This window comes from Mus caroli, chromosome 17 (genome assembly GCF_900094665.2).
Source record: "Mus caroli chromosome 17, CAROLI_EIJ_v1.1, whole genome shotgun sequence".
NCBI classification, from domain to species: Eukaryota; Metazoa; Chordata; class Mammalia; order Rodentia; family Muridae; genus Mus; species Mus caroli.
Genome location: NC_034586.1, coordinates 64,428,035 through 64,452,647, shown reverse-complemented (window position 1 = coordinate 64,452,647; position 24,613 = coordinate 64,428,035). Strand labels below are relative to the sequence as shown.

General features: G+C 40.3%; 1 protein-coding gene across 1 annotated transcript in view; it reads right to left on the bottom strand.

Moving 5' to 3' along the window:
- Positions 1-24,613, bottom strand: part of L3mbtl4 (L3MBTL histone methyl-lysine binding protein 4) — a 339,815-nt gene that overhangs the window by 266,573 nt on the left and 48,629 nt on the right. The window contains exon 3 of the mRNA XM_029470911.1: positions 673-774. Within this exon, the coding sequence (XP_029326771.1) occupies positions 673-744 (72 nt within the window). The 5' untranslated portion in view covers positions 745-774. The remainder of the gene's footprint in view (positions 1-672; positions 775-24,613) is intronic.

The following is a 24,613-nucleotide window of genomic DNA, read 5'->3' as shown; positions in this document are numbered from 1 at the left end:
CCCTCCCCCTCTCCCTCTCCTCCCTCTCCTTCTCTTTCTCCAGTCATAGAATTCTCAGCTACTTTCAGCACTATGCCTGCCTGCATACCACCATGCTTCCCTCTATGATAACAATGGATTAATCATCTGAACTGTAGGCCAGCCCCCAATTAAAAGTTTTCCTTTTTAAGCATTGCCATGGTCATGGCATCTCTTCCCAACAATAGAACAAGTGACTAAGATACTGTCTCAAGCAAAATATGGGGGCAGAGGTATCTAAGGAAAAACACCTAAAGTTGCCCTCTGCACACATGCATACATGCACACATTAACATCTTTGACATTAACATTGAGTATTTGCAGGTGAAACTAGAAATATCTGAACAGACAGATACGTTTAACTTGACCTAAACAATAAACGATGTCAAAACAACATGATACAATATATAATTTTTATATTTTAATGTATCAATTCAAAAGCAAAGCAAGAAAATATAAGATTGCCATTTAAAATATACCAGACTTTAAGCCACTTATACTCTAGAATAATATTCTTAAAATCCAACCATGGGCAAGTCGTTTTGAGTGTCTAGAAGCATCCCTCAGGTATAGTCACAGCAGTAGGGTCACTCCCGTGCATTTCAGCAGTGATCAGCAATTGGCAAGACAGATCCAGGGGCTGACACATCTTACCGTGCATCTGTCTTGATTCATGTGCTCTGTGGACTCCAGGCTGAGCTTCCTCTTCCGATTAGGTTGTCTCATCTCCACTTCAGAGCTCCCTGGCCACGTTTTCTGCAAAACAGTGACATGGTAAACACTGGAGGGAGTTCTCCCCTTTCTCAAGTACAAGAGCAAAGAAACCCCATGCTGCTGAATAGCTTGAGTTTGTCCTGTGAATGTTCATGTGTAGGAAGCCTTTAAAAACACAGTTTATCAAGTTCACTTGAGCCACACTTCTAGAGATTTCATAAAAAGGCCTGGCCACCATGGCTTTTTGTCCTGCTCTGAGGTCTCTGGCTCCCTGAATCAGCCCAACATTATGTTGCTGCCTGTCCTGAGAGCTCCTCTAAAGCCAAGCTGATGCCAGACCATGCCCTCGAATCTCAAAACTGTAAGCTAAATAAGCCTTTAGAACCAGATAGGAACTCCACAGGAAGACCAACAGAGTCAACTAACTTGGACACTTGGAGGCTCCCATAGACTGACTCACCAACCAAAGAGCGAGCATACATGGACTGGACCTAGGCCCCCACCTCTTGAATGTATGTAGCAGATGTGCAGCTTGGTCTTCAAACAGCTACCCCAAAAACTAAAGCAAGGGTTATCCCTAACTCTGTTGCCTGCCTGTGGATCCTGTTCCTCTAACTGGGCTGCCTTGTCTAGATTCAGTGGGAAAGGATGCACCTTGTCCTGCAGTGACTTGTTGTGCCAGGGTGGGTTAGAACCTTGTGGGAGGACTTCCCTGTTCCTAGAGGAGGAGAGGGGGGATGGAAGGAGGGGCTGTGGGGGAGGACTAGGAGGAGAGGGAGACTGTGATCAGGATGTAAAGTGAATAAATAAATAAATGGGGGAAAACATGTCCAGTTTCAGGTATTTTAATATAGAATAAAGAATCCGTCTAATGCAAAAACTTACAATTGTATTTGCTATAATGAGTTGCTGGTGAAATTATACTATTGGTTTTTAAGCCTTTAATATAATGACGTAATAATGGAAAGGGTGCTAGATTTCATTTCCTATTTAGAATTTAGATATATAAATATGTTACCTAGAATATAAGGAAATATTTATTGTTGTGTTTGGCCTTATTTATGATAAATGCTATTGTTCATTTCTTTGCTTAGATGGCCAATGAGGATTATTGCTATTTTGGCAGTCTCTGTACTCACAGAGGCTGAGTATGCACAATAGCCATGGTAGAGGGATACCAGAAAAAGCTCAGCACTCTAAAATAGAGGACTCGAGATTAATGTATTACCAATTCAATTAGCAGGACAGTTCTTCAGCATGTTAGCATAAAGAAAACAACATGTTAGGCAGAATTATTTGAAATGAGTTTTTTTTTTTTCCTAGCAAGGGCAACTATCTGAAAAGCAAGCTCCTATACTATCCATATACCATAGAAGGTGCCATTCTGAAATCTACTTACTGATATTTAACAACTGACATACAGTACTGAGGAAATGGCTAGTCCTAAGACAAATTTACTTGTCTTTGACAAACGTAGCATACAGCCCAGCTCATTGTTTCCCCCTCAAAAGCTCTCATGTCTCCTCTACCCAAATCTGCCATCACAGCTTTTGTGCTGTGCTCGGCCAGACAGCAGCAGGACAGTGGGCAGAAGCTGGGATCCAGCTGTGCTCAGCACACACTGTCAAGCTGCTCCCTGTACTTGATCCACACAGAAGAAAACACATCCTTTTGAACTATGTCATGCTTGGGGCTAATGGCAGCTCTGGTCTTGCCTGAGCTATAGATTTGCAGGGTTATGGTTTCTTCCCTTAGTCCACGGTTTCCAGGTTTGGCTGTCTTTGAATCCATTGAATGTTTCTTGAATTCTCATCTTGTGTGTGAAGACTGTCCAGCTTTAATGTGATGTTTCCCTCAACGTAATGATTTCTTAGTTCTTCCCAACACAGTGTGCACTTACTTTGTCCTGCCTTCTGCTGACCCCCCATCCTCGGGACACCTCCTGCCTCCCCACACATTGCCTTTTTCCATCTGCCACTACTTACCCATCTTTTATAAGTCAACTAAAGAGACTTCAGATCCTTCAGGGAAAAAAAGCCTTCTTTGATTACTTCCTGTCTCAAATGGATCTTGCAAGGCTTTGTCTACACGGCATGGTTAGTGTGCATGCCCTTTGACACAGCATCTAATGCTGCATTGTTTTTTGTTTTTTGTTTTTTTCCTCCCTTGTGAAGCTACAACCTGATCATAGGGATGGAGATCTGCCCATCCATATTTTCCATTACCCAAATTATACCTGGCTTACAGAAGACTCTGGGTATGTTTTTGTTAGCTTTAACTGAATGCATTTAACTGCATTAGAGCAGAGCCTCACAGCCCTTACTCCAATGGCTGTCAGTCTCAGATGCAAATATTATTCCTTCTAGAATCCTGTGTGACTAGAGTGAGTATCATTTCAAACTCAACTCCTGTCTCTTTTCCTTAATGCACACACACACACACACACACACACACACACACACACACACCAAAACAAAACAATCAAAAGCAAACAAAGGAACCCACTTCTCACAACCATTTGCTATTAGTCAGTGTGCTCTTAAGACAGGCAACTAGTAAATTCAATATCATTTCATTCATTTGGTAAGATGTAAATATAATTCATCACGCCTAGCTCCAGGTAATATTGTGAACATCTATGCAAATGAATAGCTTAGACAGAGTGCCTTTAGCAGATTATCACTACACCAGACATAAGCCTTGGCAAGGCTGATGTGCCTTTTATTGTAAATAACATCCCCAGCTTGTCAAACAGAAATCATCTGCTACTGACATCTCTCCTTATAAACAAGGTGATATGCCTTGCTAATCCTTGGTAATTATCTCAGTAGCCCTGATTTGTGTAAAATGTAGAAGTCTGAATTTTTATTATGTGTCAGGGACAAAAATAAAAGCTTCTATAATAAGGCTTTACAAAATAAAATTTGACTAAAAGTTGAATTCCCTTTAAACTTAGAAATAACTTTATATATGCCCCAGTACAAGGGAACGCCAGGGCCAAGAAGTGGGAGTGGGTGGGTAGGGGAGTAGGGCGGGGGCGGGGGAGTGGTATAGGGGACTTTTGGGATAGCATTTGAAATGTAAATAAAGAAATTATCTAATAAAAAATTGAAAAAAAGGAAATAATACAGCATTAATATATGGTACCTAAGAACCAATATATTTTGTTCCAAAAAGTAAAAGGATCAATATAAAATAGCATCAAATATAGAAGATGATTGACAAAAAGGTAATGGTGGTTTGACGGACATTCAGGCACTCTTACAGACAGACTTGTGGAGATGGTATACATACCCATTTAGAAATTCAAGTCTCAAACTTGTCCAAGTTAAAAAACCAAAAAACAAAAAACAAACAAACAAAAAAAAACAAAAACAAAAATAAAACAAAACAAAACAAAACAAAACAGAACATTCCTTTTGACAGAACCTAACTTGATGTTCTTGGAACAGCACCTAACTATGTGGATCACTCTGATTACCCCTGATAATGGCCTACACCTAATGGGTCCAAAATAGCACACTAGCCATTGTGCACATTAGCCAGAGTCTCCTTCATCAGTTTTAAAGAAATAAAAACTTGTTAAAAGTCAATAAAGAGTGATATACGATCATAAAGCACATTCTCAAAAGGAAGGAATGGCAAGTGATGACCAGGCTGAGCTCCACAGTGGATGTTCTAAACCCAAGCACCATCTCTCCCACACAAGGTGAACTGGGGCTCTTACTTGGAAAACATTATAATGTTTTGTATTTTAAACAGTGAGAAAGGTGAATATATAAAGAGTATCTACATTCAGTGGAAAAACTAGGAGTACTTAGTTAATATCTCAGTTGGTCATCAGATACCTTCACCTCACATTGGGAGCTCCTAGCCACACACTGGAGACAATTGTCATCCTAACCTTTGTACTTATGAGGACAAATCAGGATGTCACTGAGAAGGCATCTTGACATCTCCAGCTTTTCAGATTAGATCAAGATCCATATTTGGGTGCTGCTAGGCTTAGTGGTTATCATCTCTATGGTCAAGAGGTTCTTTATGAAACATAAGCATGCTTCTTCAAAAATCCCAGAAGGGGGATGCACGTGGTGCTACTTGTCTGGGATAACCCATGATACAGGGGCACTGCATGCGACACACACCTGGGATCTCATGTGCAAGGCCTATTTCCTGCCTCACATCATGGTATTAAATAGTAATGCCACCACTTTCTTTCTTTCTTTCTTTCTTTCTTTCTTTCTTTCTTTCTTTCTTTCTTTCTTTCTTTCTTTCTTTCTTTCTTTCTTTCTTTCTTCCTTCCTTCCTNTTTCTTTCTTTCTTTCTTTCTTTCTTTCTTCCTTCCTTCCTTCCTTCCTTCCTTCCTTTCTTTCTTTCTTTCTTTCTTTCTTTCTTTCTTTCTTCTTGCCTACATTTTTAATAGATATTTTCTTCATTTACATTTCAAATGCTATCCCAAAATTCCCCTATACCCTCCCCCCCTGCTCCCCTATCCACTCACTCCCACTTCTTGGCCCTGGCATTCCCCTGGACTGGGGCATATAAAGTTTGCAACATCAAGGGGCCTCTCTTCCCAAGATGGCCAACTAGGCCATCTTCTGCTACACATGCAACTAGAGACACGAGTTCTGCGGGTACTGATTAGTTCATATTGTTGTTCCACCTATAGGGTTGCAGACCCCTTCAGCTCTTGGGTACTTTCTCTAGCTCCTATATTAGGGGCCCTGTGTTCCATCCTATAGATGACTGTGAACATCCACTTCTGTATTTGCCAGGCACTGGCAAAGCCTCACTGGAGACAGCTATATCAGGGTCCCTTCAGCAAAATCTTGCTGGCATATGCAATAGTGTCTCCGTTTGGTGGCTGATTATGAGATGGACCCCTGGGTGGGGCAGTCTCTGGATGGTCCATCCTTTCATCTTAGCTTCAAACTTGGTCTCTAAAGCTCTGTCCATGGATATTTTATTCTGTATTCTAGGGAGGAATGAAGTATCCACGCATTGGTCTTCCTTCTTGATTTTCTTGTGTTTTGAAAGTTGTATCTTGGGTATTCTAGGTTTCTGGGCTAATATCCACTTATCAGTGAATGCATATCAAGTGACTTCTTTTGTGATTGGGTTACCTCACTCAGGATGACATCCATTTGCCCAAGAATTTCATAAATTCATTGATTTTAATAGCTGAGTAGTACTCCACTGTGTAAATGTACCACATTTCCTGTATCCATTCCTCTGTTGAGGGATATCTGGGTTCTTTCCAGCTTCTGGCTATTATAAGACTGCTATGAACATAGTGGAGCGTGTGTCCTTATTACCAATTGGAACATCTTCTGGGTATATATGCCCAGGAGAGCTATTACTTCTAAGGAACTGCCAGACTGATTTCCAGAATGTTTGTACCAGCTTGCAATCCCACCAGCAATGGACGAATGTTCCTCTTTCTCCACACCCTTGCCAGCATCTGCTGTCACCTGAATTTTTGATTCTAGCCATTCTGACTGGTGTGAGGTGGAATCTCAGGGTTGTTTTGATTTGCATTTCCCTGATGATTAAGGATGTTGAACATTTTTTAAAGTGCTTCTCAGCCCTTTGCTATTCTTCAGTTGAGAATTCTTTGTTTAGCTCTGTACCCCATTTTAATGGGGTTATTTGAATTTCTGGAGTCCAACTTCTTGAGTTCTTTGTATATATTGGATATTATTCCCCTATCAGATTTAGGATTGGTAAAAATTCTTTCCTAATCTGTTGGTGGCCTTTTTGTCTTATTGACAGTGTCTTTTGCCCTACAGAAGCTTTGCAATATGCCACCACTTTCTGTTCCCCCAAATATCCAAGTTTAAACAAAAACCTACGTGGTACTCCATGAGTAAGAAATGCAGTGCACATCAATTAAAAATCATGACGTGCTCTGAGTTGGCAGTTCTCAGGAGGGAAACTATATCCAGCAAGACAGACAGAGAAGGAACAGAGAAGAGACTGTACAGAATTGAAGGTGAACTTACCATTTAAATATCAAATGCAAATACACAGTCAGTACCCTGATTTCTTAGCAGTTCCAAAATGTTATTCAAGCTAAGGTTTCTTCATCCACCCAGTAATGTTAATGAAGCAAAATGGTTGGTGTTTAAGTAAATGAATAGGTGGCTATACTTGAATGATGCTGACAACTTATGCATGAATGATTATCACTTCATTGTATCAATAACAATAGGAAATATTACCTAAGTACTCACAGAGAAGGCAAGTCTATAATAGGCACTTCCTATTGACACATATGACAAATGAAGACAAACACAGAAAACAAAAAGCCAGAGAACAAGGCTCTCATGATGTGGGCACAAAGCCTCAGCTCCAAGTGTTCTGCAAACAAATGTGGAGCATCATGAGACCAACACCAGGCAAAGAATTCAACCATCTCAGAATCCAGTGATTGGAAATTCAGGTGCTTCAAAGGGCAAGTGAAGGAGAAAATCCTAACAAGGAAATAAGGAATTCCATTTTTAATTTGATTTGAAGACTTGAAAAGCAACAGACCCTCAACACAACTCTGAAGCCAGCGGCGAATAAAAGACTGCAAACCACGAGGGGCAACGCAAGGCAAATATGCAGTGACTAAGAGACTAGAGGACAGAAGACGAGACTTTACAGCCATCTCAGTTAGCAAAAGCCCTCGAGGAAAGTCAGAGAGCTGCAACAAAGCAAGAAACTGACAGCCATTAAAGGGAATTTCCCAGGCTGAGGAAACAAAACACTTCTTTTTCCACCCATAACTAAAGTCATATTAAATGGAGAAAGAATTGAACTCTCCCTCTAAGTTCACCATCAAGGACAAAGTCCTCCTTTCAACTTTACACTACACAGGAGGCTGTGGCTAGGGAGATTAGTTAAGAACACGAAAGTGAAAGCATTTGGGTAGGAAAGGAAGAAGAAAATTTTACTCGCAGTTACATAGTGTAGTGTTTCAAGCATCTTACAGAACACGTTAAAAATACTAGAAGTCAGGAGTGTGCACGTGAAGGTGGAGAAAGTGAGTCCAGTTTATAAAGATTGGGAGTCTTTTTGCACACAAGCAGTTAACAAGAAATAAAAATAAATCTCAAACGTATTCCCTTTGTAATATGTCCAAACAGAAAATGTTCGTTCAAAAATAACACAGTAAGAAGGACAATATTTATAAACTCTAAACCTGAGGCTGTAAAATGAAATTAGTGAAGGAAATAGATAGGACTTTTCCACGGGTTAGAAGACAGAATGATAGGGTTACTTCTGGTCTCCAAGTTATCTTACGGATTCAGTGCAACCACTCATAAAAATCCCAGCCGGATTCCTTGTGCATAGTGATGAAATGAATCTAGCATTTGTGTGGAAATGCAAGGGCTCAAGACAGCCAAAAATAATTTTGCAAAAGTAGAAGACAGTAGGAGGATTTAGGAATTCTGACTCCCCAACTGTTTTCAAAGTTACAGTAGGCAGGACAGTTTGGTCTTGGCATAAAGATAGACACAGACGAAATAAATAGAAGGAGGACTCAAAATTCAACAATCCATTTGTGGGAAATTAGTTTTCCACGGTGTAAAACTATTCATGGGGAGATTTCAGTCTTTTCAATAAATGCACTAAGACGAATGGGCATCCTGTACTATTGTATTATTGAATATTTAGACAGAATGAGTTTGGTGGCCCCCAGCCTTAAATGCAAGGGCTGAAGCCATTTAAACCTTGGAGCAAACAGAGGCGCAAGCCCTTATGGACTTGGGTTGGGATGAGAGTTTATTCTGTATGGCACGATAGATGCAAGAAACAAATAGAAAGGAAAGTAGGCCATGTGGACTAAATCCAAGCTAAAACCCTCTACACTTCAAATTATACTCAGTAAAGAGAAAGGACAGCCTAGAGTGGGCAAAATGATAAATGCCAATGCATCTGAAGAACCCATATTAGACCATAAAAAGAAAAAGAAAACCTCTTACAACTCAATAACTGAGAGATAATGAGTGAAAACTCAACAAATCTGAACAAACACTTCTGTAACACCGATGTACAAAGGACCAATAACCACACAAAATGCTCATTGTCATTCGCTGTGAGGGAGATGGAAAGCCGGGAGATACACCAGCTAAGTATCTATAATAAAAGAATGTAGGCAGTCAAATTAATATGGAAAGACTCATATACATTGCTGGTAAACAATAATAAAATAATAATGATGATGACAACTACTTCTAATGATGATGATGGTGATGGCATTACTGTCAAAAAGTCAGTCTGTTTCTTTAAAAAAAAAAAAACATTAAAGTGATCCAGCAGCCTTGCTCCAGCCACATTCAAGAAAGGGAAATACAAGTGCACATAGACTCTTGTCCTTGAGTGTTTGAGAGCATTCATGGCATCCTTACTTACGATACCCCAAAGTAAAAACAACCAAAGGTCCAAATCTAAAGTACAATAAAAAAAAAAAAAACAAGAAAGAACGCATTGGAACATCACACACTGTGAACACTGAGATATGGAGTCACAGAGAAGCCAGGAAAAGACTCCACGTTTCAACAATCACATTTACCTGCAATGTCCAGAAGAGGAAAACTGTAGAAACAGAACTAGAACACTGGCTCCCAGGAGAACAGGAGAGAAATGAGGGGATGGGAATGAGAGAAAGAGGGACCACGATTACTGGGCACTGTGCATCCTCAGAGAGGATAAAATGCCCTGGGATAAGATCACAGAGATGGCTGCCCAGCCCTGTAAATGTGCTAAAAAGCAATAAATTGAACACCACAGATGTGTGAATCATTTTACTTCAATAAAGCTCTTTCTAAAATATACTCTTTTGATTTCTCAAAAAAAAAAAATCCAGATTTGTAATTTACCAGGGAGCATATTAAAAAAAAAACAAAAACTCCTCAAAGGTCCTAATTATCAGTAAAATGCAAACAAAGCTGAAACTAAATATACTCTTATATCCCGAGAGACAGACTATTTGACCAGTGACAGAACCGAATAGAACCTAGCAAGGATGCAGCCAAAGCAAAATGTATGTAAGTCCAGCCATTAAAAGAAATAAGGCGAAGACTCCTCAAAACAATCAAACAAAAAAACAAAATGGAAATGGAACTATGGAACTGCTGCTTAATCTACTGGTCCCCAACACCAGAAAAACACACAGAGGGAGGAACCCAGTTCAGAAGAAGCAATGACACGCCCTTGATGCAGTGCTCACAATAGACAAACTACAGAATCATTCTAGGAATCCACTGATGAAGAAACAATAAAAGAAAATGTAGAGTGCATGTGCAACAGAATATCATTTTGCTATAAAAATGAGATCCAGTCATTTGTGGAAATACAGATTGAAGGCATTTTTGCAAGTGAGGTAAGTCAGGCGCTGAAAGACACAGGCCGCATGCCTTCACTTATATGGAAAAGCCAGTTGATCAGAAAGAAGTATAAAATAGTGGTTGCCAGAAACTGGTAAAGAAACAGGGGTGTGCTGCATGGGATTAATATTTTATGTTCTGTGACACACTATGGTTTGCTATGATGAATTCAATATTGTGAAATACTCTGCAGAGTGCTAGCCAGATGGCTTGGCAGGTAAAGGCACTTCCTGCCAAGACTAACTACCTGAGTTCAATCCTCCCTGGAAATCATGTGGTAGAAGAATCGAACAAACTCCTGATTGGTCTCTGAGTATTCACTGCCACACATGAACTGGAACACATGTGCATACACACACACACACACACACACACACACATCAGATAGAAGAGCAGACAGACAAGCAGACAGACAGACAGACAAGATATATGATAGGTAGATAGGTGATAGATAGATAGATAGATAGATAGATAGATAGATAGATAGATAGGTAGATAGATAGATAGATAGATAGATAATAGATGACTAGATAGATGATAGATTATTAGATAGATAGATAACAGATAAATAGTAAGATGATAAATTGTTAGATGATAGAGATAGATAGATAGATAGATAGATAGATAGATAGATAGATAGATAGATAGACAGACAGATAGATAATAGACAGACAGAAAGACAGTTGGATGGATAGATGATAGATTAAAAATATCCAGTAAAGAGACAAAGATGCTCCCAACAGAATCATACACACACACACACACACACACACACACACACACACACACACAAGAGAGAGACAGAGAGAAAGAGAAAGACACAGACAGACAGGCAGGCAGATAGACAGACAGACAGACAGACAGAGGGAGAAAAGACAAAGGTAGACAGGCAGACAGACAGACTTGTCTAAGGTGATAGATATAGCAGTCATCTGGAAATGATCATCAGGTGCACACATGTTGAAAGACTGATCCAATTATATGTGTAATTAATTTGTGTAAATCTGAAATAAGAGTAGCTAAAAAAATTTTAAAAAAATAAGGCAAAATATAGTTACTGATCATCAGAAAGGAAAACCGGAAAAACATCTGCGGCCCTGCTCCAACCTTAAACAGAAAAGCTTCTCTTTGCAGTGAGGAAAGGAATGAACAGCCCCAGAACTGCACAGGATGCAGAGAGCTCAGACTGGGACACATGGCATCGACCACACCCTCCAGGAACAGGACACACTCAGGGTTATAAATGGAAATGGTGTAAGAGCCTGAGCATGAGAGGGGGAGCTGCAAAATAACACCTAAAAATCATGTAGCTTCGACAAACACCAACTGACAACAGCAGCACACACTAACACTGGGTCCACAGAAGTTGAGCCCTAAACAGTCAGCCACAGCCACGGGGGAGAAAGGATTCACGGGGCTCTCCTGCACACTTCTGATGTGTCAGAGACAGACAGATGCTGAGGAGGACAGAGGCATGATATCCAGTTATGCATCCACTGGTGAGTCCACCAGGCCCTGGTGGTTATTTCCAAACTCAGGACACACAGAGGACCCAAGTTAAACTCTGAGACACTAAGCAAAACCAAGACTAAGAAATAAAAGGAAAAGCTTTGTAGGGGAGATAGGAATGAACATGGGGGTGCAGAATATATACTGCAGACGGGACACCAGGAGAGAGGAGAGTCTCCTAATTAAAGGTCATTTTCATGACAGAATAATGTAAAGTTTATATTTGAACTAAAGCCAGGGTCATGGGAGAGCTGAAAAGAAAGAAGAGACTGATTTGGAATTAGTTTAAAAAAAAAAAGTGATTTGATAAAGGGACTGAAGAAGGCATTGACCACAGATAGAATTGAACATTCTTAATGGGATAAGATACACATTCACAAACTCCTGTAAAGATTTCAATAGTAGTGAAATTAATTTATAAGTCAATGTCACTCCAACGAAAACTCTTAACATAATATTTTCTAAAGAACTTGTTAAAGATTTGGTAGATCACAGAAACAAGAGATGGAAACCAGCTAAGAATAGCCATGAGACGGTAACTGTCTTCTTCCTTCCTTGGACGAAGCTTCAGTTGCTAAGATAGTGTGCTGTTTGTAAGAAAATAGGCCAGCAGATCAATTAAGCACATGGAAGGGCTACGGGATATGAAAGAGATGCACAGAAACATGATTATCTGAGCAATAATGACAAATTACCAGACAAACAATAAACACGGTAATAAATGATACTGCCACAGGGAAAGTGACACCCTCGGACTGAAAATAATTGGAATCTTCCTTGGTTATGTTATCTCCCACTACACGGGGAAGTTCGTGATCTTCACCTTCGCTCAGCTCAGTGTAATTCCAATTAGCCACTGCAGTGGCCCTTGTTCAGCTGTAGGGCACATTATGTCTGCCACTTATAAAATCCCTCAATAACTTCCCTCCACTACCTCATGGGAGTCACAATGAAACTAAATGAATTACTACATAAAGATGGTAACACAGGCACTGGGTGTACCACCTCATCTGCTCCTCCTGCTCCTCAAGCCCCCTTCCTTTCCTCTGAACAACTTCATCTTGCTGGCACTATGTCAGCAGAGGTCCTAGGAGCAGAGAGACACATATCAGCCACCCACTCGTTAGGGACAGTATGACACTGGAGGTATAGCCTACAGGGTGGGTACACACACTCCCCAGCTCACACCAGGCGTTTAGGAGAAACCATTGACCTGAGCATACCAAATGACAGGCTTTTACCTTCCAGATAATATCATTCTCACATAAAGGAATCATGGCTTCCTTCGGGGAGACAGAGGATTCCAGGGCTCAGCAAGGGAAGAACAACAGCAAAAGAAAGATAAACGCCTTTCAAAGTTCTGTTGCCCTGGTAAGCATTATCATCGCCTTGGATACTATTCAGAGGATCTTCTTAAAAGGCAAGCATTGAGTGTATATTAGTTTACCTCTCACGATAAATAACTCACCCAACAATGTACATATTTGGTTTTGTACAGATAAAAATAATTATTAAAGAGTGCTGGAAAAGCTCAGAAATGTAATAACTATATGAAAAAAAAAAACTACCAATAGAAGGTAATGGATATTAAAATAAGAGGTCCTGCACTGGTATTTGAAAGCAAAGAGAAAAGAGATCCTAATTGGGATGGAATCCTACACAGTGCTGACAAAGTGGCGATTGGTCCGCTACTCCATGAAGTACTTGGAAATATCTGATAAAGTAGAACCTGGCTGGTGCTCTAGATAGCCAGGATCCATCATGTACTAGATGTACAGAACTGCTCCAGCATGTATGAAAACCCTGCTCTGTTCACTACAGAATTTATCTATGGTGGAGGAAATGTCACAAGACCCTATATACCCATCAGTAGAAAAACATACATTATTATTCACTTGGAAATGAATATCACATAGCACTTAGAATCAATAAAAATTAATATACATCCTGTTACTCACAAATCTATAAAATACAGCTGAACAGAAAGAATAAGAGGCAGGGTGGTATATGGTAGATAACATGCAGGCCAAGTCTGCCCACTAGCGCATACAAACCTAGAGCAAAACTTAAGCATGCCTCATGCCAAGCACTGCTCTGAACCCACATGAAGTGCTGTGTGAGAACTGTTTTAGGTACCATGCATAATCTAGTGATGGTGTTAATTGCATAGGCGTATGTGGGTAGGTTATATGCAAACACCAAGCCTCCTTATTCAGAGCCTCTGAAGGTTTTGGCAACCGTAGATGGTTCTGGAACTGTTCCCTCAAACCCATTTATCATAGCCAGAATAGTTTGGACCCTTGAGTCTCATAACTTCTTTTGCTCTCTTTAACTGTCATGCATTAAGCCTTTTTCATGCTCCACAACAGCCCAGAGGCAGAAAGAGCCAAAGTGACAACATCAAGTAAAGTCAACGTAGAATTTGCCCAACTCCAGTCTGGACACCTTAACTGTCTCCATGTCTAAAACAACATCACTGCTTCATCAGCAACAGTGTGGAGGCAGGATTTGCGCTAAATGGCTATGAGTTCTTTCAGCATATACTTTTCTCTAAGAGGAGGAGTCGGTGCAAACAAATTGCTTACCTATAATTGCATGACCAGTTGGCAGCAGAACTCAATCAGATAATGCTATTTAAACAATAGGAAACTGTGTACCATATGGAGGACTTACTAAATACACTGACATTCTGAATCTTAACTCCCGGCTCCTTAGAATGGCATGCTGTGTGGCTGATATAAAGACCCAGTTTTTGCAGATATCCAGCCATTTGTTTCCTGTGCCTTCCTACTTCTGAAGAGCAGCAGATCTTCATGAGAACGGTCTATCTGAATCCTCATCAGGCAAACCGAAGCTTGGACTACAAAGACTTCCTCACTCCTACTCTGATAGTGATGAGCAGGAGTCAGGCTGTGGTGGAGCACTGGGCGTCTCAGGAGTGCTGAGACCAAGGTGAACCACCAGCCTCATGAAGCTACACGTCACCAAACAGACTGTGAAGGAAGGTAGAAAGTGTGCAGAGATGTTGACATTCCTCAGCACAAGCATAACCATACAGAGTACTGTAGACTGTGTAGCATATCTATTCATTTACTTGCTGGTATGTATTTGGGTCACTTTCAGACTTAGGGCAATAAAAGTGGTAATTTAACATTATATTTCTTTGCTAAAAGGTACATTTAGTCCAGTTTTCTTTCCATAACTCGATAGAATTCCCAAGTCATAAACTACATGTACTGATCTCCTACCAATGTTATAATAAATAACCTCAAACCCAGAAGTTTAAAGCAACATAGATGTTTTGTCTTGCAGTAACAGGTGCCAAAAGTCCTACATGGGTCTCATTAGGCTAAAATCAGGTCTTCAACAGAGCTGCATTTCTTTCTGTAGGCTACAAGGGAAGAAAGAGTTTTCTTTTTGTCTTTAGAGATTGTAGATACTGTCAAAGGTCCTTGGCCTCATGGTCACATATTTTTATCTTCTAAATTTGGTCAAGTCTTCTCTAAAGAGAACACTCAGTGATTATTTGACTCCCCTCCCAATGTTTAAAGAAACCATGGGACTATACGAGTCAACTTGAGTAATTAGAGTCATCCCATTTTAAGATTGGCCAATTAACATCAATTCTAATTGTCAACTCAATTTTGATGTTCCCTGGATCTAAGGAAGAGCCGGTAGATGTCTCTGTGACCCACAATTCATCCTCCCAGAGTATGCATTTACTTTGAAAGTGTTTTTAGAATTTATTTGACAAACTGACATTACCATAATTGCCTTCCTTTCCTGGCAGGAGCTCTCCTTTCTTCTGTTAGTTCTGGGATTCTTGTTAAATTGTTAAAAAAAAATATTACGTTTTGAGAATGAAAAATAAAATTTTAAGTTTGTATGTCTATATAAACTAATACAGATTTCTGTTTTTGTTGTTACACAATGTCCTAGTACCTAGAAAAATACAAAATAACTAGCTGGTTTGGGGAAAATCTTAAACAGTGAGGGAAAGCAAAACTAAAAAAATAGTAAAAACACCTTATGTGTTATGTGAAGAAGTTCTAGATTATTAAAACACAGAAATGTGTAAAATAAGGGATAAAACTGAGATGAGAAAATCAGCCCTACACACTAGGGTCTTTATATTTTCATAGAAACAATGTTGCTTTGTTAAAATGCTAAGTTTATTCCAAACCTTTACTTTCCCCTCCCAACCATTGTCTTGTCTGACCACACTAACTACTATGCCCTGTCTTAGTATTACATGTATTACATGCCAACTTAAAACAAAGTGAAGGATAAGGCTCCATACTTGGAAATTAAATATCCATTGTTGACATCTTGGCAATGGATCCTGGGCAAGGATCCTGAGTGTTTAATGTTTGCCTATGGTTGGAAGCAGAAGCTGTGAGTTGCATGTAAGGTTTGGAGCTAAAGCCTGTTTTTATGGACACAGTCAAGAACTATTGAAAGGTTGTCCTTCCTTAATTAAGAACTGGGATGCTTCCCCTTACTGTCTTGGGCACAGGAAAAGGACAACTCTACTGAGATACTGAAGAAAACAATCACAAAAACGTCAGAAGCTCAAACTTTATTACGCACAGAGAAGAGGACGCAGCTTACTCTACATAGCAACACAGAGATCTCAAAGTCACAGCAACAAGACTGGTCCAGAGCAGTGCATCAACATCACAAAATGTGTTCAGAATCTTCATGAAAAAAGCAGCTTCCCTGGGGATGAGCTCAGAAAATTCATGAGATAGTCTTTAGCATAAAAGTCAGACAACACGGGGGGGCTGGTGAGATGGCTCAGCGGGTTAAGAGCACTGCTCTTCTGAAGGTCCTGAGTTCAAATCCCAGCAACCACATGGTGGCTCACAACCATCTGTAACAAGATCTGATGCCCTCTTCCGATATGTCTAAGGACAGCTACAGTATACTCACATATAATAAATAAATAAATCTTTAAAAAAAAAAAGCCAGACAAAGCAAGCTGTAAAAAAAAGGGGGGGGGGTGCATCTCAGAGATCTTCAGAATCAAAAAGGCAAAGAGAAGTGAGGTGTGGTAGTCCACGCCTTTAGTTTCAGCACCCAGGAGGCAGAGGCAGGATGATCTCAATGAGTTCAAAGTCATCTTGATCTACTAAGAGAGTTCCAGGAACCAGAATAGGCAAAGAGAACCTTCTAAGTAAATGTGAGTACTGCCCTGAGCATTCCCCACATCTCTGAAGTTAGAAAACAGTATGTATAAGCTCCTGAAGAAATAGATGAAAACAAAAAATCCTTGACATGAATAAACAAACGAACAAAAAAGAGCATTCTTCAAATTCTTCTATAAGAGTAAAGATTGAAAAAAAAAAGAAAAATAGTTAAACAGCATGAAATACATATATATTCTATTTAGAACTGAAAACTGGTCAACTGGAGTTCAGAGGTGACACATTCACCCAAAATCTGAAGCTCTGATGCTAACAGTTATGACAGAGGAGATACTTGTAGGATTGTCACAAAATACATTTAGCAGTGAAGTTCACAGGTTGAGACCAAGGCAGAGATGGAAAATTTAGTTCATTAAGCAAGACCACATTTGCTCTCCAGGGGCCCATAATCCAGTAAAATGCTCACTGACAAGTATTCTCAGACCCAGAAATCACATGTGGAACTCTTGATGTCCAGCCAGTACCTGTTACACCTTCAAATTTGAATGGGCATAGCTTCTCATCATACTGACTGTCACCACGGCAGCCAGTGAGAATCAGAGCCAAGTGTCAGGATCTACTCTCCTTAATTTACTTTCTGATTAATCACTATGTTTTGTTTTGTTTTGTTTTGTTTTGTTTTGTTTTGTTTTGTTTTGTTTTGTTTTGTTTTGTTTTGTTTTTCTTTACTTCCCCTTGTTTGTGCATCGGAAACAAAATCAGGCTTCTACCTACAGATCTTAGGAGGTTTAAGCAGCCCAAGTACACTTCATGTATACAATGTCTTCATTATAAACTTAAGGGAACCATACTTAACTTAGGAAACCACAGAGATTCAGGGTAGAGAAGCAACTAGAAAGGGCTAGTTTGATGAAATCCATCTGTGTGGCCACAGTAACTGGCTCAGTGATGGACGCATAAGCAAGCCAAAACCAACCAACTTTAGGATTCTCGGTAGAGAAACTAACCAAAGGAATTTTTTTTCCAGAACTGTTAGGTTAATTGAAGGTAAGCCTCAATTTACATCAGCCATCAAGTAAAGGAAGATGCAGGGAGACCAAAGACCCTAGAGGAAGGCAGATTCAAGTGTCTGGCATGAGGAGGCCTTAGATGCAGCCACAGATGATCCAATAGCTGCCTAAGGCTCTGCAGCTTTTGAGCTAATAACTTTTCTTCCTGCTTAAGTTGGTCTGAGCTATGCTTCTATCTTTGTAACTAGAAGAGTCAAGTCTAGTTTTTAAAAAAAAAGTTTAAAGGTTAAAAAAACACTAAAGACAACAGCCAGAGCACAGTCACTCTCTGTTTCTCAGTAAAACACTGAAGATTATTTGAATTCTAAGCCCAGTATTACTTAAATCATTAACCCTATGAAACTTTGTAAGCCTCATCTTCATTTTCTAATGACCTTGAGATCTTCTAACCATACTAAAGGTCTCTCAAAATTATAAGCCATTTAAAACAAAATGATTTTTAATTTGTTTATCTGAAACTAATTAATTGAAGTGCAAGAGAATAGAGATCTAGACTATTTAAGTAATCAAAAGTTGCCATAAAGTAAATGTGTCAGTTGATCCAGACATGATTACACTTGTTCATGGCTCTGGTATCTGAAAGGCTGAGGAGAGAAGAATGTCTGAGTTTATACATTTGGAGGCACCCTGGGCAAAACAGAGAGTGCTTGAATCAAAAGATAAAAGATAAATACAGTAGAGGTGTCCATTGAAGTTTTAAAATTATATATTGATAATAATGATAATAAGTATGTTTGAAAAGATGCATAGGCAAAAGGAGGTAAGATTTTGATACTAAAAGCAGCAATGATTTGCGATGAAAGATCACATGTAGGATGGGGGAGGAATGCTCACATACATAGATTATGTGGATGGTGGGAGACATTCACATACATAGATCAGGTAGAGAATGGAGGAGGAATGTTCACATACATACATCATGTTGAAGATGAGGGAGGAGTGTTCACATACATCATATGGAGGATGCAGGCAGGAGAACACTCACATACATCATACATAGGTCATGTGGAGGATTAGGGGAGAAGGAACACTCACATAGATCGTGCAGAGGATGGAAAGGAACACTCACATACATAGATCATGTGGAGAATGGGGGAAGAATATTCACATACACACAGATCATGCAGAGGACAAAGGAGGAACATTCACATCGATCATGTGGAGGATGGGAGAGGAAGAACGCTCACATACATGCTTCTATACCTTGGAGTACAGCAGCCGTTATGAGAGGCTAGTAGTGAAAACAGGACATACCTGTGTCTATTCTCTTTCAGAGCCTCTTTGCCTATGTTCCTATTCACTCAATCACTCAATAATGTTACAATAATCTCCTCATAACCCTTGAGTGTCAAGAATTAATATGAAATACTGCATTAAAATAGCATTTTCTCTACATTCGGTCTGCAAGAAGATGCATATTACCTGTGGGTAAAAAATAAACATGTCCTACATTTAAAAGCCAGGTATAAAGTATACCCTAATATAATCTAAAGTCTAAGGCATTTGGTGAAGAGCAAAGCACACTGTGTACATTTTAATGCTTCCCATATAGAAGGGTCTTGGGCTACTGTCAGCCTGAGAGTAGCCGTTAGGTGACCATCACTCAGTGTGTGCTGACTCAGCTCTGTGCCAGGTGATTGAAGAGTACAGCCCTAATCCTAGGCTGCTGTGTTCTGTATGCCACTAGCAGGCCATTGGAAGAAAGGATAGGAGGCACCCTAGCCATTGTCAGACAAACATCTGAAGACATCACCAAAATGTGCAGACAGAATGAATAACAACGCCTCTGGAAGAAAAGCTCAGGGAGAGAGAAGCGGGAGTGGGTGGGGTGGTGAGCAGGGGGAGGAGGAGGGGGAGAGGGAACGAGGAAAGGGATAACATTTGAAATGTACATAAAGAAAATATCTAATAATAATAATAATAATAATAATAATAATAATAATAAAGAAATGTTCAATATTGATACCCTTGGTGACATAGAGGCTGACAGTGTGTGGGAAACCAAGGCAGCGATCACTGAGCCAAATCTGTACTCAGGTTCACAAGATAATAAAGTTAAAAAAATCTAATTTATGAAACTAATATATTGCACTTCAAATAGCCATGAGAGATAAATAAGAATATGTGGAAGGATAATGGGAGATTATTTTTAAAAACTATACATTCTTGGAATAAGAAAATATAAATATTCAATTGTCTTTATTTTTGTATTTTATATAAAATATATTTTATATCTCACTAGTACTTAAAAGAACCGAGTATCTTACAAGTAACAGTGAGCTGGAAGCAGGCGTGTGCACAGGACAATCACTGGCAACACATCTACCTTTTATTTTATAGAGGGGCTGATCTGTTTAGGGCAATTTTCATAATCCTTTTCACTCCTGCATAATTTTACATTTCTATAATGAATGCCAGTTCCTTTGTACCCCACTCTACTCTCCCATCCCTCCCTGATACCCTTCTTCCCTATCAGACCCTCCTGCTGGCCTGCCCTCTCCTGACACGTGACCCACTCTGTTCAGATTCTTGACCAGGGGTGGGTGGGGACAAGAAGGGCTTCCCTGTGCCTGCATCACTAAAGAAAATGTCACCTTGCTCCCCATCAATCTTTAACAGACAATAGTTGCTCAGGGAGGGAGAAGCCTCGCTGGCCACTCTCCTATCCTGATAAAATATTGACATGTTTTCTCTGTGACTTCCAGAAAGATGTGAGTGGGTTTCCTTAAGATGGAGTTTTATTCAATCACTATAAAGGAATGAAATTATGACATTTTTAGGGAGACGAGCATAACTGGTGATCATCATGCTAAAATAAATAAATTGGATTGAGAAAGGCAAACACACCTATACTACACACACACACACACACACACACACCATACCATATACCACACCATACACACACACACCACACCATACACATTATACATACACACCACACACTACACATGATACACACACACCATACCATATACCACACCATACGCACACAACACACCATACACACTACACACACACATACATACCACACACTACACACACTATACACACCACACACACACACACACACACACACACACACACCAATCATGTGAGAGAAAGGGGTAGGGGCTTTGAACAGAAAGCAAGATATCTAAATGGAAGGAGAACAGGAAGGGATAATGTGGAGAAAGATGCTTTGTAGATAAGACATGAAAGCAGAAAGCAATTATTTGGGCAGAGAACTAGAAGCAGGGGATGATAAAAGAGAGTGGGGGAGATGACATACATTATGAAGATACCATGCTGTTTACTTCAGTAGTAACTTTTTGCACATGGGGGAAAGACAGAAAAGGGGACGATGAACCTGGAGACACAGTAAAAGGACACATACACCTTTTCCTGAACCATGAACATTTTACTTTTCAAAATTTGTCTCAAGGAATCAAGTCTCTCGGAAAATAATTGCTGTTCAAGATAAAAAAATGTACTGGCTTCTCCTACACAGATGATGACGATATTACAGTTCATCAATTGCTCCCAAATAAACAGGAATCTGAATGATAAAGTGATTCTGCTTCTCTAGAATTAATAACGTGTCTTCAGAAGCACCGAGGGTGGGGCTGGAGTGACTGCCAAGTGGTTAGAGCACTGCTTCCTCCTCCTGAGGACCTAAGTTTGATTCCAAGCATTCACAGGGCAGGTCACAACCATCTGCGTCTCCTGTTCCAGGGTATATGCCGCCACTTTCTGGCGGGTGGAGGTAGTGCACACATGAGGTAGCCACACATCAAGGCAACACACCTATACACATAAAGTATTAAAAAACAAACTTTAACCTCTTTTCTTTTTTTTTTGTTTTTAAGACTTATTTTATGTATATGAGTACACTGTAGCTGTCTTCAGACACACCAGAAGAGGTCATCGGATCTCATTCCAGATGGTTGTGAGCCACCATGTGGTTGCTGGGAATTGAACTCAGGACCTTTGAAAGAGCAGTCAGTGCCCTTAATTGCTGAGCCATCTCTCCAGCCCCTTTAACTACTTTTCAAACTTGAGTTATTCTGTTATCGGCCATGTACATCTGCTCCATAGCGCCTGATGATGCACATTCCTCCATCAGATCAAACATGGTCACTGTATGCTTGAATGAAATGCAAGACGACATCATGGGCCTAATCTATGACATCATATCTTCTAAAAGCCATTTGGGTTTTTCAACTGAACATTTATGAAGGATATCTGATCAGGGGCAATATTTTATGGCAATCGTATAGACGCCATAGAGACCACAGCACACACCCACACGAGCCTCACAAGCATGCTAACAGGTAAAAGCCATCAGCAGGAACACACACCTTCAATGACAGGAAAAGTCAAACTAAGTTCCAGACAGACAAAGGCATCAGAGAGGTAGCAAAGTGATGAAGATAATCAGATAAGGTTATCTTTTGGTTTCCAAAAACTGGAACCTCAGAGAGACAAATTTGCGGATTTATCTCATTTCCTAGTTACATTTGTGCAAAGCAAAGATCATGATGGAAACTGGCAATATTGTGAGGTGCTGGGACCAAAAAAAAAAAAAAATGGAGCCCTTAGCCCTGAACATATAATCATTTATTAGATTAAACCTAGTGGCTGAAAGCCATAATAAAATAATTATGGAGGTCAATAGCCGGATGCTTCTGTTTTGCCAAGGAAACAGAAAACCTTCTCTAGGGGAATATAGCAATTTCTAAAATGCACAGCTGCCATCATTTTCACAGGCTATATCTTTGAACCAGTCATAAATACTGGCCATAAGTATAAGATAATATAACCTACAACCAAAATATACTATTATTAATGTGTATGTTTGAGCTAATAGCCAAGAACATTAAAATGGGAGAATTTCTCATGAGCCATTTGGAGTTCACACCAAGAATCAAACGGAAATCTCAGAACTGGAAAAAAAAAAAAAAAAAAAACCTGAAACCAGCAGTGGGTGAGCACAAGAGAAGATCGGGGCTGCTGTAATCTCAATGGCAGGTCATCAAATGTTTTGACTAATGAGAGGCTGGGCAAAAGAAGACTGGGTATATTAGGGGGCACTTACCCACTAGGACGAGCAACAGTGTGCAATGATGGTAATGCCCTCAGCACGTGGTGGCATGAGCATGCTGACAGAAGGAAGTGTTCTTCAGCAGGAACACACAGCGAATGATCCCTGCATACGAAGTCCAGTGATAGGCAAAGCTAACTCAAAGCATGGACCTTGGGAGGTTTGTCATTGTGTCTTGGAGGTGCCCGAGAGAGACACTCTCCTATGGATGGAGCTGCCGTGGGCCGTGCTGGGCTCCAGGGCTCCAGTTTGCATGAGTTGTTACCACCTGATCTGGGGTGGGCTCTGGTGATGCAGTTGTCTTTAAGCACCTCTGCTCCTGTAAGTCATATGCCAATGAGCAACACCAATACAACCCATGGGTTCACCAAGTCAGACTCTGCAGTATCCGTATTTTTGATCTGTCATCAATTCCCTATCTGGGTGACTAGATAATTGTTCATGGCTTCATGGGAACAGTGCTACACAATATGGTGATTATTAGAAGTCGCAACTCTGCTGGGTTAAACAAGGCCTATAACTTAGGACCAGCATGGTTCTGCCCTGGCAAGAATGAACAAGAAGACTACAACACCATGACTGACTGGGCTTTCAGGATATAGGTACTGCACACCAAAACTCTCATAAGATGGCACAAAAGAGAAATAAATCATGAATCTCTATAAAAGGTCTGAGGTGGCCCCAGATCCTGTGAATAGGCACACTGGACAAGAGCTTCTGCACTGGAAGCCAGTTAGAACAGACTAGATGGAGTGGCTGGATTCCAGATGCACAGAGGTAATGTAAGACCCCAGGGAGATAGCACACTACCAAGAAACAAATCACCAGCAACTCACCCTAAAGAAGTAGAGAGGGGTCAGGGGAAATGGCTCATGCATGAGAAAGCTTGCTGTGTCGGCATGAGGATCTGAGGCTTGCTGACCTCCAGGCTAGCTCCAGGTCAGACATAGACCTTGTCACAACGAAGGGAGGAAGATGGACAAGAAAAGCACCGGAAGTCCTCAGCTCGCATGTCACGCAGGCACCAGAACACCCCTTGTGAAAAAATTTCACATGGCCAGGTATACATAAGACCCGCACAGGTTCAAGCCAGACAGGGTCTCCTCACTGAAAGAAGGAAGTAGACATAGTCATCTAACCAAGAATCTACTTGTAACTTATACCCACTGGCAAAGGTAAAATCTAACGTTTTTTTCCAAGGAAGCATTAACCCTTTGCCATTTTTATAAATCCTTTCACCAAAGCCTACCTTAACTTCATATCCTAAAAACTAAGCAATATAGCAACCAGAGATACAGAACTTGGAAGAAAGTCAATGTGACAAACATGTTCCTGGCTGTATGTCCAAAGGAAATGAAATTTGCATTCCAAAGAGACAACTGCCTTGCTACGCTTGTCTTAACAGTACATCCCAGTTAAAAGGCAGCATCAGCTTCACCCATCAAGGAACAGACAAGCTGAATGTGGCATGCAAGCACAAGGAGACGAAGGACATTCCAGGGCTAGAGAGATGGCTCAGCAGTTAAGAGCAGTGACTGCTCTTCCAGAGGTCCTGAGTTCAATTCCCAGCAACCACATGGTGGCTCTCAAACCATCTGTAGTGGGATCGAATGTGTCTGAAGACAGCAGCAGTATACTCATATACATTAAATGAATAGATAAATCTTTAAAAAAAAACAAAAGAAGTACATTCCAACA